At 38.8% G+C, this 19,155-nt stretch overlaps 1 protein-coding gene across 1 annotated transcript; it reads left to right on the forward strand.

Annotated features, from left to right (window-relative positions):
- The first annotated feature begins 707 nt into the window (after positions 1-707).
- LOC133982533 (aminopeptidase Ey-like) lies at positions 708-18,448 on the forward strand. The gene is made up of 23 exons (XM_062421589.1): positions 708-850; positions 3,175-3,272; positions 3,829-3,945; positions 4,407-4,593; positions 4,700-4,842; positions 5,892-6,028; positions 8,013-8,139; positions 9,779-9,933; positions 10,027-10,140; positions 11,234-11,377; positions 11,523-11,588; positions 11,729-11,794; positions 12,200-12,372; positions 12,550-12,629; positions 12,805-12,935; positions 13,112-13,167; positions 14,614-14,761; positions 14,926-15,017; positions 16,647-16,757; positions 16,840-17,007; positions 17,164-17,304; positions 17,550-17,631; positions 18,284-18,448. Exons 1-23 carry the CDS (start codon positions 708-710, stop codon positions 18,446-18,448), a joined length of 2,844 nt encoding a protein of 947 aa, XP_062277573.1.
- Positions 18,449-19,155: the final 707 nt, after the last annotated feature.

The raw sequence follows: 19,155 nt of genomic DNA on the forward strand, positions 1-19,155 counted from the left end.
CCTCTCAATCTTTAATCTCAAGTTTTACTCTTTTATATATATAGCGCCAAATCACAACAAAAGTCATCTCAAGGCACTTTACACATCGAGCAGGTTTAAACCGTACTCTCCTCTCCTTTCTGTCTCTCCTCTTTAAATTCATTAATTAAAATCAATTTAATTTAAAGAGTACGGTCTAGACCTGCTCTATGTGTAAAGTGCCTTGAGATAACTTTTTTTTGTGATTTGGCGCTATATAAAAAAGATCGAATGATTGATTGATTGAAGTTTCACACTGCAGGTTTAAGATGTACAAATGTAACATAATAAAGTGAACTAGACATTTGGTCTTATCTGCGCTCTTTATTTTATGAGCAACATGTGATCATCCACTGAACATTACTGGAGATAATATATCACTCTTATCACATTTCTGAGCAGATAGTTATCAACAGTTTCACCACTCACATGACTGTGATGCTGTTCTGTCCTAATATATCATCCATTTATTCCAAATAGTGAGATGGCTTAATTATAGAGGAACAAGGGGTGGTGGAGGTGGAGGAGGGGGGGGGGTAAAATGCTGGCACTCACTTCTGTTTGTCATTCTGCATGAGATCTGACTGAGAGCAGCAGGTGTACTTAGTGGTGGGAGACTTTCCTCTCAGTTATTCTCAGTCTGGATCCATCTGTGGAACTTCTGTCAGCTGTGTGCTGTTTGTGGGGCCATGGGGAAAAGCTGCCGAGTCAGCAAGCTGTGCATTGTGTTTTTGGTCTTAGCCGCGGTCTCCGTGGCAACCATTGTCACGTTGTGGACTATTGCCCTGACAGGAGGAGACGATGGTGGTGACGTCACAGATCCTTGGGACAGGTAGGATATTCATTTCATGAAATGTTGAACCTTGAAGGGAGAAGCATATTGCAGTGTGTCTCACAGGATCAATAGTGTAATATGAGTGAATGAATATCAATGAAAGGCACACAAATTTACTTCCCTAGGATTTTCCCCACAACTACAAGTCAGACAGCAGAGAGCTGCCCTGGACAGTGTTTTTTTTAAATTGTGCACATTACTTCCAAATAAGCTTTATTACATTTGAAAAGAAAATGACCAGGTTATGCATTGGTATGTTATTCTGGTGACACGAGAAGGCATTTTGACGTATCACAGTAAAAACAGCACAGGTAGAAATCATAAAATAAATGATGGCTAAATTCCATTTAGCTGCTTTCTTGGTCCTGGTTTTGGACACGCTAACACACTGTTGCTGCTTTTCCTACCATGACACGTTGAAGTGTCTGTTGTCAAAAAAGGAGCCAAATGTTTTATATGTCTTTATATCCAAAAGTGTTAATCTGAGGTATCATATGTTGACTGTCACATGGTCTGCACAAACACACCTTTCCCAGTGTTTGGCTTCCATTAGACTGATTCGAAATACGTCCAACTTCAGGAAATGTATTCTCTGCACATTTTTTTATAACAATTTGTAATCTTTGGCATAGCTGAGAGTGTTACGTATCAAGTCAAACGTTTACAGTCAAAGTGAAGTTTTTAAAACTTTTTGTTGAGTCAAATCTAAAGTTGTCAGATTCATGACTCAATATTTCAAGCCTCTCTGCTACAATCTGTGGATTGTACATTGTGCAAGACTCTTTGATGCTTGATGGATCAGCTTGCTAAATAACACTTGGCCTAACATGACACTACATAATCCAGAAGTTTTAGTTGATTTGATAGGGTTATAGTAGTGTGAAGTAAAACAAAATGTGTTAGAAATAAAAGATAACTATAAGGGACGTCCGTAATTTCATATTATAATAATGTAAAGTCTCATAACATCATATTGCATATCTGTGATCTTTTATCTAACAACTTTAGCAACTTGTATTATAAACATTATTAATTGCTTATTGCATATACTGTATACACTATGAACTACTGACTATACAGTACATACATATGGACCATGTGTCTCCATCATGGATGTATTATAGGAGCTGGACATCGGATCAAATTAAATGAAAGAGTATGTTCTAGACCTGCTGTATGTGTAAAGTGCCTTGAGAGGACTTTTGTTGTGATTTGGTGCTATAAAAATTGATTGATTAATCAAAATGTCATCCATTCAGTCCTTTAAGAATTGCGTAGCTGGTGCATGCACCAAAAAAAGTTTCTAGCTTCCGGGTTTGCTTGTTTGTAATGCGTTCCACTATATACGAATATGTAGTAGTGTTTCCACCACTGGACCTGCCCGCGAGTTCCCGCTCGGCCCATAGACTTTACATTGTGATGATGTCACTGATTTTAAAATAATTTTTCTCGGCTTGAGAAGTTTTACAAATATAAAACCAACATGGTTCAAAAATGTATAATAGAAAGAGTCATAATTGATCTTGTTTGCAGTTGGAGGTGTCCTGTCAACAGTTTTACAGATGTCTCTTTTATAATAGTGGCCTATGAGGAAAATAATTTTTTTGCCAAAGGGGGATTTTTCACTGCAATACCGTGAGTGACCACTGGGGAAAATTGGCTGCAAGGCTGATCGGTGGCACCCTAACAAGCTCTTATAATACATCTCTGGTCTTCACTTCCTGCTGCTATGTAAAATATCTCCTTTTCTGGGAGCTTTCCAGTCCTGTCCCGCTGCATAACAGAGGTTTGAAAGCGGCCATCACAGCTTTCAATCATGACGTCACACCCCCTTTTTATATAATAAAATAACTCGTAATAAACAAACTCATCATTATTTATTGACCTAAATGACAGATCTTTGGGAATTTTTTTTATTGTGTAGTTTGCTTTTCTAGTTTAGTTCACGTCCTATCTGCTAACATCGAGGGGGCTGGACTTATGGGATATACTGCAGCCAGCCACCAGGGGGCGATTAATATGTTTTGGCTTCACTTTTTGGGAACTGTCATGACGTCAGTCTTTATATATAGTGCTGTAAGCATTTGCACAATCCTGGTCAGGTGTGGTTGTGATTCTGATTCTGATGCAGTGTGTAAATGGACGTGTGATTCTCCATATAAGAATCATGATAGTAGATTTTATTTGGTTCTCATTTTTTTACATCACCTACACTACATATTAACTACTTATTGACCTTAATAAACAGACACTCATGACCAATTATTTTACACATTGCAGTTAGTCCTGAAAGAACAAGAGTATGTATGTATCTCCCTCAGGTACCGTCTCCCCACTGCTTTGCTCCCTGACTCCTACAACATCACTCTGTGGCCTCGTCTCAGCCCCGACCCAAACACCGGCCTCTACATTTTCACAGGTGAGTCACAGTAACAGCCCCACCTTATCAGTCGCAGTTTAATTGGTGTAGCCACCGTTCTCAGACATTGCAAAGAGAGAGCGGAGCCATCTGACTACTTCCTCCTGACAGTTATCATTAAGGGATTAGAGAACAACATCAATCAAGACAATGTGAGCATGAAGCTGAGAGTTTCTTTTCCTTTAAAGGGAAGTGAGTTGCAACAAGAAATATTTTATTGACATTTAACAACAACTTAGACTTAATGACAGCCACCAGGGTGTGCTGGCATGTATGTGCAAACAATATAATCTGGTTAAACAAATGTTGAATCATATAACAGAGGAGTTCTATTACAAAAAGGGAGATATAAAACACCTAGTGAACATTTATGAGGCCAAACATTCAGTGATAGCTTAGTCTTAAATAGTGCTGATGGGGCCAAATCTGTGGTTTGTTAATTATGCATTACTATTTTTTGCAATACTATTACTATTTATTACATACTATTTATTAGAGCTTTTTCTATTATCTTTGACAAAGATACATGTGTATGCTTTCTCCATGTATCCATCAGGTAAATCCACTGTGGAGTTTGAGTGTATAACAGAAACTGATCTAATCCTGATCCACTCCAACAAACTCAACTACAAATTGCAGGAAAATGCACACGGTGCCATGCTCATCGCTTCAGGTAGAGTACCCCCACACACACACACACACACACACACACACACACACACAGAGGAATTTTAAAAAGTCGCATTTCAGAGCAAAGTAAACTTGTAAGAGACACGGTGCAAGTCAAGATACAATTTCAGCTTCTCACAACTGTTCTAAATGCCCTGAAAACATGATTTTGTATAATTGCGATCACACTTTTTTTTGTGCGATATTAAGGAGAAATTGTGCACTATTGACGGAAGCATGTGGAATGTCTTGTGTGTGTGGTTCACATTCCTTTTAGTTTGATTACTAAATATTTGTTTTCTATAGTGATACTATCTTTTATAAGCACTTCTTACTTATGGCACCGATAAGGATTGCTTTTAATTTCGTCGTACATGTACAATGACATTAAAGGCTATTCTACAAACACACTCAATGTTATTTTCTGTCTTTTTTTCTCATCGCTCACTTCTATCTGGTGGTCAGGTGGTGGGTCTGCTCCAAGAATTAGGTCCTCCTGGTTGCAGCCTAAGACGCAGTACCTGGTTATCCGGCTGAATGGTAAATTAAGTCAAGGACAGAAGTATCAGCTGTACACTGAGTTCACTGGAGAACTGGCTGATGACTTAGCCGGCTTTTACAGGAGTGAATATCAAGAGGATGGAGTCAGAAAGTAAGCTCTTGATTGTCTCTCTGTTCATCTTTTTCTACCTGTAGATATGCTGTGGTGAGATCACTTCAGTTAGTATTTGTGTTCAGAATGCTTCCCTCTTTCTCAGGATTGTTGCCACCTCTCAGATGCATCCGACACATGCCAGAAAGACCTTTCCTTGTTTTGATGAGCCAGCTATGAAAGCTGTTTTCCACATAACTCTCATCCACCCCCCCGGGACTGTAGCCCTGTCCAACGGCATGGAAATAGGTTGGTGCAGTGTACTTGTAACATGTATTTGGGTCAGTGACAAATAAATCATTTGAAATGACATTTGCACCATTTTTTTACCAAAAGTAAGACTGAATGCTCCTGAAAATGTCAAATGGTGTAACCATAAAAGAATGACACATATTTATACAAATAATTACTTAATTTAATTATCATTATTTAATTATCATTTTATTGACATAATTCCCCAGATTAAATTGATTATTTAGAATGATTGTATTCCATTACTCTAATTTAATATAAAAGTTATAATGTAAGATCATGCCAAACTAGTTGATATGGTGTTTTATTGAGAATTTACTGTTTTTAAGCAAGTTGAATTATTTGGTACAAAGTTCTTATGGTTACACCACTTAGACATTTTTGCCGTAATCCTTTAATATATTCTCTCAAAATGGATTAAAAGCAGAAATCTTATGCTGGGTCCACCCTTTAAAGTTGACTAAACCACATGGAGACAAAAAAAACTTCATTGACCCATTTAAATGAAACTATATCATGCATGTAAACCAGACACAGCTCACAAGTTCCATAACCAGTCATATGTAATTTAGAAAATTTAGTATCTACATGCAAACCCAATTTACCTACCAAACAAAGCAACTATGATGTCATTTGGTATATGGTCATTTGACCACTATGGACAAAAAGAAAAGCAACTACATTATTATTTAATCTATTAGCTCTTACTTAAATGATCCTTGTGTGGATATTTGGTGATGGAGACCACTGGAAAGAAGCTGCACACAGCTGCCACAGTTAGTCTTAGATTGAATGAGAGTTTACCAGTAGCTGCCAGTTTGTAATGAAATCAATATTGCTATAAACAATCACTGTGTCTAGAATGAGATGATGCAAGTGGGAACACAGAAAAATAGAATATATCAAAGCCAGGAGGGAACATGTTCAGCATTCTGCAACAGATCATTTATATAACTTTGCGATAACCTTTAAAAAAATTCGAAAACATATTAATTAGCAACTAACATTTTAGAATCTATTGAACTGTGTGTTTGTGCTCTTTTCAGATATCGTTAACACCACCATTGATGCAGTAGCAGTGACACAGACCAGGTTTGAGCCAACCAAGAAAATGTCCTCATATCTACTGGCCATCGTCATCTCTGACTACTCACACCTCAGTGCTACACAAGGAGACACTCTGGTAACAGCCTATGCATGTTTCATCACTTTGATGCAGAGGCTTCAAATCTAGTGGGTGTGACTTGAAGCCTCTGCTTTTTAAAAAAATCACAGGTGTAAATAATAGCTTCATTGTTACAGAATCGAAACCATTGTTAATACTATTAGTATTGATGATACCTTTTGCATCTAAACATCACTAAAACAAAAGACATGTCCATATATTTTAGACGCCTTCCCCCTGCCCCTCAATGTAGTGTAATTAAGGGACAGGATGTTGACATGGTGACTTGCTATAAATATTTAGGCACTCTGATTGATAATCAGCTAAAGTTCGATTTGAACACTTCCTCTGTGTGCAAGAGAGGACATCAAAGACTCTCTGCATCAAATGATAAAGAAACAAGAGTGATCTGATGCTGGCAGGACTCTTAAGATTCACGTTAGCAACAATTATTTTGATGATAATGATGAGAGACGATGCGCATTGAGCAAATGTCCAGACATCAAAACCAAAACATGAACAGCCCTTTCTGGATTCTAACCATCAATATATCAGGATGTTCCTTTTACTTGTAAAGGTGGAAATTCTGCCTTTTTTCAACAAAAACTACACAGACAAATATGAGTAAAAAGAAGCACGCAGCTCATATTCAGAGAATCATCATATTTTAGTGGACCCTCACAAAAAACCCTAGAAATATTACACCTGAGAATGAGAGCACAGGGTCTACTCTCTGATGGAAGGAACTCTGAGGCTGACTCAAACGATGTGATGAACAAATAGGATTACAAATTAACATCACGCCTTTGGAGGCTAACGTTGTGGGCCTCTTTGAAGCCTCGCTTCAACCCTGCAGATATTTTACCAACATCCATGCTTAAAATGATTAAGGTCTATTGGTCCATGCCTGGCCTCTATTATAAGTAGGTCCCTGAAATCCGGTTGTGTCCCAGCCTATTTTAAACATGCAGTTGTTCAGCTTCTTCTGAAAAGATGAACCTTGACCAAAACCTACAGACCATTATCTAAGCTGCCTTTTATTTCAAAAGTCTTAGAGAATGTTATTCCCAAACAGATCACATCACAACACTCTAGATGAATTCCAATCTGATTTCCATCAGAAGCTCCATTGAAACAGCTCTTCTCACAATCTCATATGTCTTAATGATGTGGAGGAATGTTCTGTCCTGTAGCTTTTGATACCGACAATCACAGCATCCTGACAGAAAGGCAGTGTGTGAGTGTCTGTTGGAGCGTCCTGGACTGGTTCCCCTCCTATCTCTCGGACAGGAGATAAGAGTTTTTGTTTACATGTCTTACATTTCTGAACCTGCTGTTCTTTCCTGTAGTGTGCTTACAGGGTTCTGTTTTCGGTATGTCTTTTGCACAATTGTCTAACTGTCATAAAGGATTGGATAGCAAACAACGTTTTACAGTTAAACACAGATAAGACTGAGGTCCTTATCTTTACTAGAGATAACATAACTTCCAAGGTCAAGTTGTGTATTGGATCTCTTTTCTTCAGAAGTACAGTTGTACAGTCTAATCTTAGAAGTCTCATTTGATCAGTTGGTGCACTTCGATCAACATATCAAATTATTATTCATGCTTTTCTCCTGACTCAACCAGACTTGGACCGTCTACAAATGGGTCAGAAGTGCCTTAAGGCTGTTGACCAGGTCCAGCCGGATGACTCACATCACACCCATATTATATGTTGGGTTTTTTTTGCATTGGCTTTCCATCAAGTTTAGGTTGTTGTTTTCACATGTAGAGCCTTACCTGGTTAGGCACCTGACCTGCTCCATCCTTATATCACCTGTAGGTCACTTAGCTCTTCCAACCAAAGCATTAGTCTGAAAACAAAAGGTGATCCTGCCTTTGAAGTTGGACCATTTACTTCATAGTTGATAGAGGATCACTGTGATTCAGATTTATTTCACTATTTCTGATACTGATAATACATACTGTATAATAAACATGTTTTCTATTATGTGTTCAGATCCGTATCTGGGCTCGCAGGAAGGCGATTGAGCAGGAACAGGGAAACTACGCCCTCAATGTGACTGGACCCATACTGGACTTTTTTCAGCTGTACTACAACATCTCCTACCCTCTGAGCAAGTCAGGTCAGCCTGCTTTATATTCATCTGAGGCCTGGTCAGTGTTGGCTGAACTGGCTGTTTTGGTTTGTTTTCTACTCACATATGCAGCCACTGTTTTGGATTTTTTTCTGTCAAGAAAAGACGAGTATGGATCAATTCTGGTCCTCTTTCCTTGCTTAATTCTAAATATTAGAAAAAAACAATCTCTCCATGCCTCCTAACTGCTATGTTTGGTGTGACCTCAGAAAACCTATTGGCTCACATCATCAACGTAAGGCTCTAGCATTTTCCTTTTTTATTAGCTCGGCGGTTGATATCAGTAAATTGGAAGAATGCTGCTCCATCTCACCCCCACCCATCTTATCAGGAATATTATGTCTAATTTCAAAAGATCAGACATACCGTTAACGGTGCCCTTCAAAAGTGTCACAGGACATGAGTCAGTTTTATTATTATATATAAATACATAAACCAATTAGATAGGCTAGAATTAGACTGATAAATATAATAAATATCTAATAGATTAATTTCATCCTCATACTGCGGCTCACAACAAATAATGTAAAGTGCAGCTGGTGTTGATGTTGATGTGCATCCAAGGGAAATTCAATAAAAAAATCTTCAAAGACTAGTATGGTAAATACGAACGTAAACATACAACATAGATGAAGGTGATTGGAATTGTTTTTCACAGTACTGCTTTTTTTTTTTTATTGTTATTTTTCATAAAACTGACATTTGCTGTTGGTATAGCAAGGAAACTGTACATAGTGCATTTGTTGGGGACTATTTTCAGCAGTGGATGATTGGCAGTGATTCCCAACCGGGGGGGGCGTGACCCCATCAGGGGGGCGCCAAAAAGCCACTGGAGCCACAGCGCTGGAGAGTTGACACAAGTAAACTTGTTACGTTGCTGTAAATGCAATAAGAGCTTCGCGAGTCAAAAGCCAAGAAAAGTCATTTATTCATTTATCAGTGCAATCCACACAAAATATGGGAAGACTCAAAATGGTGAAAATGATTGCGGTAAAGAGTGTGATTTGTGCAACAACAAAATGAATGATAGATCATAATAGGAAACAGAAAAATGAGAATGAGAATGGCCACTGATCTCAGAGCTGCTGTTGAAACACAAGAGCCAGTAACTGAGAAAACTGCCACTCCTAAGTTCACTAAGTAGGCTTTCAAATGGCTTCCTCCCTCTTATAATGCTGTTCCTTTGATGTCTAATTGTATCATAGATATAACATAATATATAGCCTCCATATATAGCCTCCTCAACTCAACTAAAATGTATTTATAAACTACATTTAAAATGGGATTTAAAAATAGGGAGTTTATCCAACATATGTTTTGCCACATAATTAATGTCTCTAAGCATTTCATTAACATGTAAGCTGAGAAAATAATCATGTCAATCCTTTTCAGCATCATAGAACACACACATCACCAAAGTTTACAATGGTAAAAATATGGGTCCCTAAATAAAAAGGTTGGGAACCACTGACATAGAGGAATAAGATATATGAGCCTTTACACACACCATACTTGTTAGTAGGATACATTCATTTTTGGTTTTGGTCATTTTCAGTTCTGTCAATGTTCTTCACTACCTTCAGTTCAGTTCCTCTGACCTGCATTAAACCTGCTCTCTACCTCACAGATCAAATCGCTCTGCCAGACTTCTACTTTGGGGCGATGGAGAATTGGGGTTTGGTGACATACAGAGAAACCAACCTGCTCTATGACCCTGTGACCTCCTCCAACAGAAACAAAGAGACCACTGCCACCATCATCGCTCATGAGCTGGCACACATGGTGCACTGAATTTTATACTGTGACTATGAACTGACTGATTCATTGGCTGATTGGTTAACTAACTGACTGATGTTGTTTCATTCTGTGTTGCAGTGGTTTGGTAACCTGGTGACTCTGAGATGGTGGAATGAAGTGTGGCTGAATGAAGGCTTTGCTTCATATGTGTCTTATCTGGGTGCAGACTATGCTGAGCCTACATGGAACGTGGTGAGGACGTCATCTCAGTCTTTGTCGCTATATTCAATCCACACACCGCAATCCACCCACAGTATGCTAATACCCTGCCCTCCTCCTTACTAAAACTGTTTCCTGTTGACTAGTAATGTGTGGTGTATTGTACGTTTCATTTTTAATTAAGAAGTTACATCCCAGCCAGCATGTCCATGTGGGCCCCATAAGGGTTAAATCTGGGCTGCAAATATGGGTCCCAAGAGGGTTTGTCTGCGGTTTCCATGGTGCCCCCACTTGTGTTTGCGCATATGGGCTTAAAGTGGGTTTCGACTGGGTTTAAGGTGGGGCCCAACTGGGTAAGTTACACGAGAACCATGTACTGTAGGCCCCTATGTGGGATCAGAATGGATCTTAAGTGGGGCCCATTCGGCCAGCCCACGTGGGCTTCACATGTGGGGCCCATGTTACTGAAACCATGTGGGACCCGCAAAATTTGCCCAGTTCCAGCCCATTCCAACTCAGTACCCATGTAGCCTGCATTTAACCCATGTGGGACCCACATGGACATGCTGGGATCTTGAATTTATGCATTGTCCTCATTCCTTAATCACACATATTTAGAACTTCCTGGTTTGATCCATGCACTACTGTCATTTAAAAAGGGACGTAATAAGGACTGTACATAGCCACAGTATAGCCTGTATATATATATAACTAATATAACATTTTTGATGATCCCAATTTTGATGATCCCTTAAATTAGGTTTCTTAAGAATAGGGACTGAGGTATGAAAGGAGCATGTTACAGTAATAAAATAAACTAGTCAGTGCTCTCTGGCTGACAAATAATGTAAAGGAGACACTGTTTTTAAATTACATCACACATCACTTATGTGGGATGTTATATATACCAGCAGCAATATATCTGTGATAAGCTATCTGCCAACATATCAGCCTTGCTGGTTTATCGCTTGGTCTCAAGTTGCATTGCATTGCATTTATACTGAAGACAAGAACACACTGTACTATATTAACTTATTTCGTCTATGAGGCTCTTTCTGTTATCAGATCACATCTACAAAAATATAGTAATTATCTGAATATATTTCTGTGTGTCTGTTTGTTACAGAAAGACTTGATTGTACTGGATGACGTACATAGAGTGTTTGCAGTCGATGCCTTGGTCTCCTCTCATCCTTTGTCTTCCAAAGAGGACAGTATCATTTTGCCAGACCAGATCATGGAGCAGTTTGATGCCATCTCATACAGCAAGGTACACAGGCAACGACAAGATCATCTTATATCATATTTCAATTATTATTATTATCATATTGTAAATATATGCCACACAATACCACCATTTTAAACTCTATTGTCCTGATCTATTACCTCTATGTGTATCTCTTGTGTCTCCTCAGGGCGCAGCAGTGTTGAGGATGTTGTCTGATTTCCTCTCAGAGCCAGTCTTTGTCCAGGGGCTCAATGTATGTCTCTATACTTGTGTTTAGACAAACATATATTATATGTACATTGTGGTTTGGGGTTAAGCGGCCTGTTAAGATGAATTAGAGACAAACTGTTTCATGTTCATGACTCAAGGCGCTGTGTTTTTTTTTGTCTCCAGAGATACCTCAATGACTTTGCATACAGTAACACAGTAGGGAATGACTTGTGGGCAAGTCTACAAAAGGTAAGATTGAGTTTGACTTTATGTTATTTATGTTGTACCCAGCACAAAACTATTTTAATAGATCTGTCAAAGGTGACAGTGGGTGTGCAACACTTCTTAAAAACAAAACAGTATCATCTGCATAGAGTGTTGTACAAGTATGAAATCCATAGGTGAGTATTGTGAAAATAAAATGGTGACTCCTGATTGCAAAGCTCAGAGGTTCCAGTGATATTAAATATTATAAAGATTACAAGGACACCGCTAGTTTCTTTTCGAGGAGGAAAAGAGTTGAGAGGCTACGTTACATCTGCTGTACTACAGTACCATAGTGATACTGTAGGTTATGTTTAAATGTGATACAAATGTTCTAAACTAGATATATAGATGAACATGTTTGAGATTATTTGTTACCTTTGTCAACAGGCGGTGAAAGCCAATAACGTATCCCTTCCTCGCCCAGTTCATGACATCATGAACCGCTGGGTGCTTCAGATGGGCTTCCCTGTGGTTACCATTGATACCGCCACAGGAGAGGTATCCCAGAAGCACTTTCTGCTGGACCCAGAGTCTAACGTCACAGTCGAGTCACCTTACAAGTATGCAACACTGCTACAGTATATCACCACAAGCTATCTAAAGGAACGTTCTTCTTCTTCTAGAATGATTTTGATTTCCTGGAAATATGTGTTAATATATAGAGATCTGCTACCTGCTGTCCTCCCTCACTTGCCTCAGTTATTAATGAATATTAAAATGTATTCCCTTCTCCATAGCTATGAGTGGCTGATTCCTGTTAGGTGGATGAAGTCCGATGAGGTCCAAGAAGATGTCTGGTGGCTAATGGAAAAGACAGGTATGACGGAATATGGATTATTACATATATAAAACATAGCAAGGATCAACCTGTTATATCAGTAGTTTGCAAAATATCATGATGATTTTGCAAATCTGATTCTGTTTGCTACTGCATAATAAATAATTGCACCTGGATATCCTTTTTCTGTCTCTTGCTGTCTTTTCTCTCTCAGCTGTAAACGTGGACATGAGGAGTGGTGGTTTGTGGGTTCTGGGTAATATCAATGTGACTGGTTATTACCGGGTAAACTATGACCTGGGGAATTGGGAGAGACTCCTCGCTCAGCTTAATACAGAGCACCAGGTACACATTAAGATTTTAGAGTTTGATGGATGGAGGACCATATTTGACTTTAAGAAATGATTTGTTGTTTCTTAAATGTAATTTTCTGTTCTCTTCATTCTCTCCTCATTTTATTTCTTAACAGATTTTATAACAATTGTTTGTATTTCATATCCTCTTTGACACACAATCTGCAGGTAATACCACTAATAAACAGAGCCCAGCTTGTGGATGATGCTTTCAATCTGGCCAGGTAGGTAACTTCATCCACCTGGAGATTTTCCTGCACTTCCATGAAACTCAATGTACATGTTTGGTCTCACTAGTGTCTGTGAGTTAGAACCCAAATAAAACCAAAAAAAAGTTTGACTTATCTTATCATCAGTAGTGTAGGCAGAATTAACAGTGTGGATGGGCACAGAGAAAATCAGATGGGTCTAGACAATCCAAAACCAATCGTTTTTAATAGATTCTGAAACACCAAAAAAGGCCAATACAACTATACTTGACTGAATGCACCACAGTGTAATTATACAAACCTTATACATAATCAGAGGTAATGTTACAAACACTGAGGTGAACATTAAAAGGAGAGCGGGGACAAAGAGTTCAGTCTGTATGTCATCATTGATGCCCTAACTGACTGTTAAAAATAGTCTTCCCTGTGCCAGGTTATCATAATGAATAACAGAAATGACCTAATCCAAGAAACTGATAAATGTCCTCATGTAAATGGACTGTACTTATATAGCGCTTTTCTAGTCATTATGACCACTCAAAGTGCTTTTACACTACATGTCACATTCACACACATTCGCACACTGATGACAGGAGCTACCACACAGGGTGCCCACCTGCTCATAAGGACGAAACTAACCATTCGTACACATTCACACATCATTAACACAGCAACGGAAGACATTTGGGGTTAAGTATCTTGCCCAATCGAACTGCCAATCTTCCAATTGGTGGACGACTGCTCTACCTCCTGAGCCACAGCCTTGCGTGTGATGTCACCTGAGTCAGCGTCGGTCAGGGCTCAAGGCTACAAGTTTGAAAATGAAACAAATATGAAACAAATGAGGTTACCAGACCTCTGTAGTCCATTCTTCATATCTGCTGGAGGCTAGCAGCAGTGACTAGTTTAGGCACCAGGTTTTGAAAAGGTAGAAAACCCTAAATAAAATACCTCTGGTCTTCTGCATTGATTAAAAAAAAAAGAAAGTCCATTGTGAGTCCAACAATGTTACAGGAATGCAATGCTAAATCTATGGACTACTCATTTGAGGGAGCCACATTAAAGTTCATGACAGTGCTTTCCTCTTGGATTATGAGATTGTTTATCCGCAGATCACACATTCTTCCAACAGTAGCTTTAAATGAAAACTTCTTTTTTATCTCCAAAGAGGGCATCCTGTGGAGAGCATAGAAGTGCTTGGCACATATCATGGCAATATTCTCATTAGATTTAAACATATCTTTTTTAAAGATCAAAATTTGGTATGTCAGTGGCCAAAAATCATGGACCAATAGATAGACCGATTACCCTTGGTAAGTGCTCAAAAGACACACTCTAGTTAATCCTTATTTTAGGAAAGGTTTTATTTATCCAAACCACACAACTACATCAGAGACACACATCTTATCTTAACTTGGGTCAACTTAATATTAAATGATTGGGTGTCTGTTCTCTCTGCAGGGCTCAGGAGGTGTCCACCACTCTCGCTCTGAGGACAACTTCCTATCTATCTGTGGAGACTGAGTACATGCCCTGGCAGTCTGCTCTGGACAACCTGAACTATTATTATCTCATGCTGGATCGAACTGAAGTCTATCAGCCTATGCAGGTACAGGACAAGTTACACGTTTTGCTTTAGTACGATTTGTTTTGCACCTGGCAGCAAAGCAGCTCATGTGTTGTTCAGACAGACCGATTATAGTCTTTATGCCCCCTGGTGGCCATTAGGAGGCAAAGCAGTTTCCCTCACTTTTTTCTGTGTAACACTTCCAGGACTACATGAAGAAACTGGTGACACCCCTCTTTCAGTATTTTAAGAACATTACATCTGACTGGACCAGTGTTCCAGACAGACACACTGACCAGTGAGTATACTTATCCAAAAACACTATTTAATACACAACAAACCAACAAACACTAAAATTACATAAACATTTGATCACTGAGATTAATTTACCTGTAATATCTGTATGAAGTCGTCCACAGGAAAACTGAATTAGAAATTAACAATTTTTCCACTTTTTGATATGGCAGAGAAAAACTCTTGAGATCAACATTTTTGTATTATTCACAGGGTTTAAACCTCTCTGGAATTATTGCAAGTCATTGGACAATTAGAATAGTTAGCATACATTTTAAATACTGTTGCTTCCATTATTAACGATGGACCCCAAGACAATATTAGTTTACATTTTACTAATATACAGTACAATACTACATACTACCATACTACATACTGTGCTATTCTGTGCTATACACTAATGTCAGGGAGGGTTAGGGTTAGGGTCAATCTGGGCAAGTGCCCAGGGGGGCTTGAGTATAAAGGGGCCCTTAATGATGAATGATGAATGGGTGAACTTTTTTTTTTTTTTTTTTTTGTCAGGCTCTACAGAAATATGACACAAAGCTTGACCTATTCTCTTGATGTTGATAATCACGGCTACTGTCAGAAACCTAGTATGTCCAAGACAAAATATGCGAGTTAAAATCTGTTACAAGGTTTGCACCTAACAGCAGTGTTATCCAATCAGTAATCAATAATAAAAGTTGTTTGGGGGACATGAGCTTCATTGCCCAGGGGCCCCTGGGGGTACTAATGCAGCCTTGCTTGATGAAAGATCCAACAGGGACTGAAAACCAAGACTTAAATACTAACTGAACTAATAAGTCGATGGGGAGCAGGTGACTAGACAAGGGCAGACTGGGAGTTGGCTGGGAGGAGACTGGGGACAGGGCAGAGCTGATGACACTGATACAGGACAGGTGTGGAGGGAAACATGGGTTGGGGAGGAATGCAGGAACACAGAAGGGAAACAGAGCAAACTGAAAATCTAAATCCAGAAAACACACTCTTACACAACCTTAATATAAATAAGCAAAAAGAAATGACAACAAAATTACAATACTGGAAACCCGGAGAACACAAAGAGTCTAAACTATGAGGCCATTGACGACTATGTTAGGAAATGTATGCTATGTTATAGTTTGTCATTCTATACTATTCTATGCTATCCTGCTGTGCTATTTACTATACTGTATGTCACAATACTGTTTGCTATGCTACTGTATGCCATAATCCACTATGCTATGTTATTCTCAGCTCTGCTGTGCTACATGCTATAATACACACTACACACTTTACTATCATACTAATACTTTACTACACTATTCTAAGCTGTGATATACCGCATATTATATTATGGTTTGTTATTCTGTGCTATTCTTCACTATTTTTTTTAATGCTGTGTTATATGCTATGGTACACACTATATGCAATACTATACTGTACTGAGGCATGCTATTCTATACCAAACTATAGTATACCATGACTGAATTCCCTTTCTTTAAAATACTATGCTATATATTGTACACTATGTACTATATTGATCTATTGATTTCAACATTTTGACCCACAATTTTCAACTAGGACACACAGATGTATTTGATAAGTTGAGAATTTGACTTATCACTGACCATGTTTGGCTCTCCTGCAGGTATAACCAGGTGAATGCCATCCGTATGGCCTGCAGGACTGGAGTGACAGAGTGCCAAAACCTGACCACCTCATGGTTCAAACAATGGATGGAGAACCCTCAAAATAATGCGTTAGTCTTTGATGATGGCCCTTAATTTAATGTACTTCTTTGTTTTAGGTAATTACTCAAGTCACTCCGATTTTGTTCCCAGGATCCATCCCAACCTGCGCTCTGTGGTGTACTGCAGTGCCATTGCAGCAGGTGATGTGGAAGAATGGGATTTTGGTTGGTTCCAGTTTGTGAGTGCTTCTTTAGCCAGTGAGGCCAGTAAACTCATGTCTGCACTGGCCTGTACTAACAAAACACGACTGCTGGAAAGGTGTGTGTGTATGTTTTGTCTTTCCTTTTCAAAGATCAGGAAGGAAATGCAGTGGTGTAATAATGAAGTGAGGGAATGCAAAAAAAATGGAAATACTGGACAAAGGACAAACTTGTCTGTTTTTACTGAGTTATTTGTGTCATTCTGGTTGTCCAGGTATCTCTCCTACGCTTTAGACCCAGCTAGGATCCGTAAACAGGACGTCGCCTCAGTCATCACATCTGTCGCCAGCAACAGAGTGGGGCAGAGTCTAGCTTGGAACTTTGTCAGGGAACAGTGGAAATACATGTTCACACAGTGAGTATTATTCACTGAGATAAAAACATGGGTGTGGCACTTTTGGGGTGAGTTGCAACTTAGAGCCAAGGAAATCTACACTAGACAATCTGGCCAAAGGAGCAAGATGGTGGCAAAGTCACACGATTGGGGAACAACAGGAAGAAATAACTTGTAAACCTCTTGAAAGTGTTTCACTTTCTTTAAAACAGCTCCATGCTGAATTGGGATCAGTTCTTGTTTGACTTGAGTTTATATTTTTCCAGATATGGAGTGGGTTCCATCAACTTTGGTTCTATGATCAGTGGAGTCACAGCGAGGTTCTCTACAGCTGCTGAACTAGAAGAGGTATGTTCAAACTGAGATAAATGTATTCCTGGTTTACTTAAAGGGGACACATCATATACATTTCCAGGGCTACGTTTTAATTCTGGGGCTCTACTGGAATATCTTTGCATGATTTACAGTTCAAAAACGATCTGATACAGTAGCACCCTTGTAGCCAAGTGGTTACAGTGCATGCCATAAACCCACAACGTCCCTGGTTCTAGTCTGCCAAGGGACCTTTGTTGCATGTGCTTCCTCTCTCTCCCCTTGTTTCCTGTTGGCCTCTCTGCCACCAACTGTCTAATAAAGGCAGACAAAAAAAAAAGAGACTGATAACGGTCCTTTGTGGAGCCCCTTAGTTCATCTTTGGTCTGAAACAGGCCGTTTCATCTCCTGTCTCTCTATGGCCTCCTTCCCAATAACCCAGATGTGTTGTAAGTAACAGATGTGTGATCTGTTAAGAATAGCATTTCACTCCCATGTATGCTGAGTGTTTATTATGGAAGTAACAATAAAGTTTTGGAACTTTGACCATGTTTAAAATAGATATTCAACATAAAACAGTATAAGAAAATCACAAAAAACATGAGTTGTCCCTTTTTAGATACATTACTAGTTAACTTATTAATGTCAAACTGTAGTCTGAACTGTTTTACTGTGTGTCCTCTGGCAGCTGATGGAGTTTGTGGAGGAGCACAGTGCAACAGGGTTTGGTTCAGCTACTCTGGCAGTGGAGCAGGCAGTGGAGAAGACCAGCGCTAACATCAACTGGCTGGAGCAGAACAAACACGAGGTCCTGGACTGGTTCAACAGCCAGACTGGACGTCAGATGGGTTAATACACAGTTATGAAGGTAGAGCTAGAGGTTGTGACTCATTTTGTAAATCAAAAGTGTTTTTATGTTTTCAATTATGTACAAAAACAACATTAAAACAAATGATGATGAGATGAGAAATTCCTTCTTATATATTTTGGAGGAACTATTCAAGTCACTATTTCTGAGCTAGAATATAATATATATATAAGATTTTCCATTTTAACCCCTTTTCGAAGAAATATGTCCAGAAGATACTGTAAAACCTGCTACATGTTGAAATATAGTCCTCAAATTGTTATTGTAACAGTGATTATACTATCCAGTCCAGCTTTAATAAACCCTTAAACATCTTTTCACCTTAAAAATCACCAAAAGCAGCTTTCTGGGCTGTGCTGTTATCCTCATGCTCCACCTGAGGCAAACTTGGTTCTGCTTTTAATCATTTTGTATGTTTCAGATTTTAATAAATTATATATTTCATGTGATGAATGCAAGAATGCATGTATTGGAATTGTGTTTTAGCATTACAAGGAAAGTATACCAGCTTATTTAAAGGAGTATGATAGTTGATAACTTGGCCTTTATGTTATAAACTTCAGTTCTATTAGTTATGAAACTTGTAGTCATCAGAATAAATGCTGAGCTTGCAGAATATGACAACATAGCTAAAAATAGGCCCAATGGAACAACAAATGCAACTGGTAAGATGACAACGTATTCCTGACTCC

The sequence above is a fragment of the Scomber scombrus genome, chromosome 6, assembly GCF_963691925.1.
Source record: "Scomber scombrus chromosome 6, fScoSco1.1, whole genome shotgun sequence".
NCBI lineage: Eukaryota > Metazoa > Chordata > Actinopteri > Scombriformes > Scombridae > Scomber > Scomber scombrus.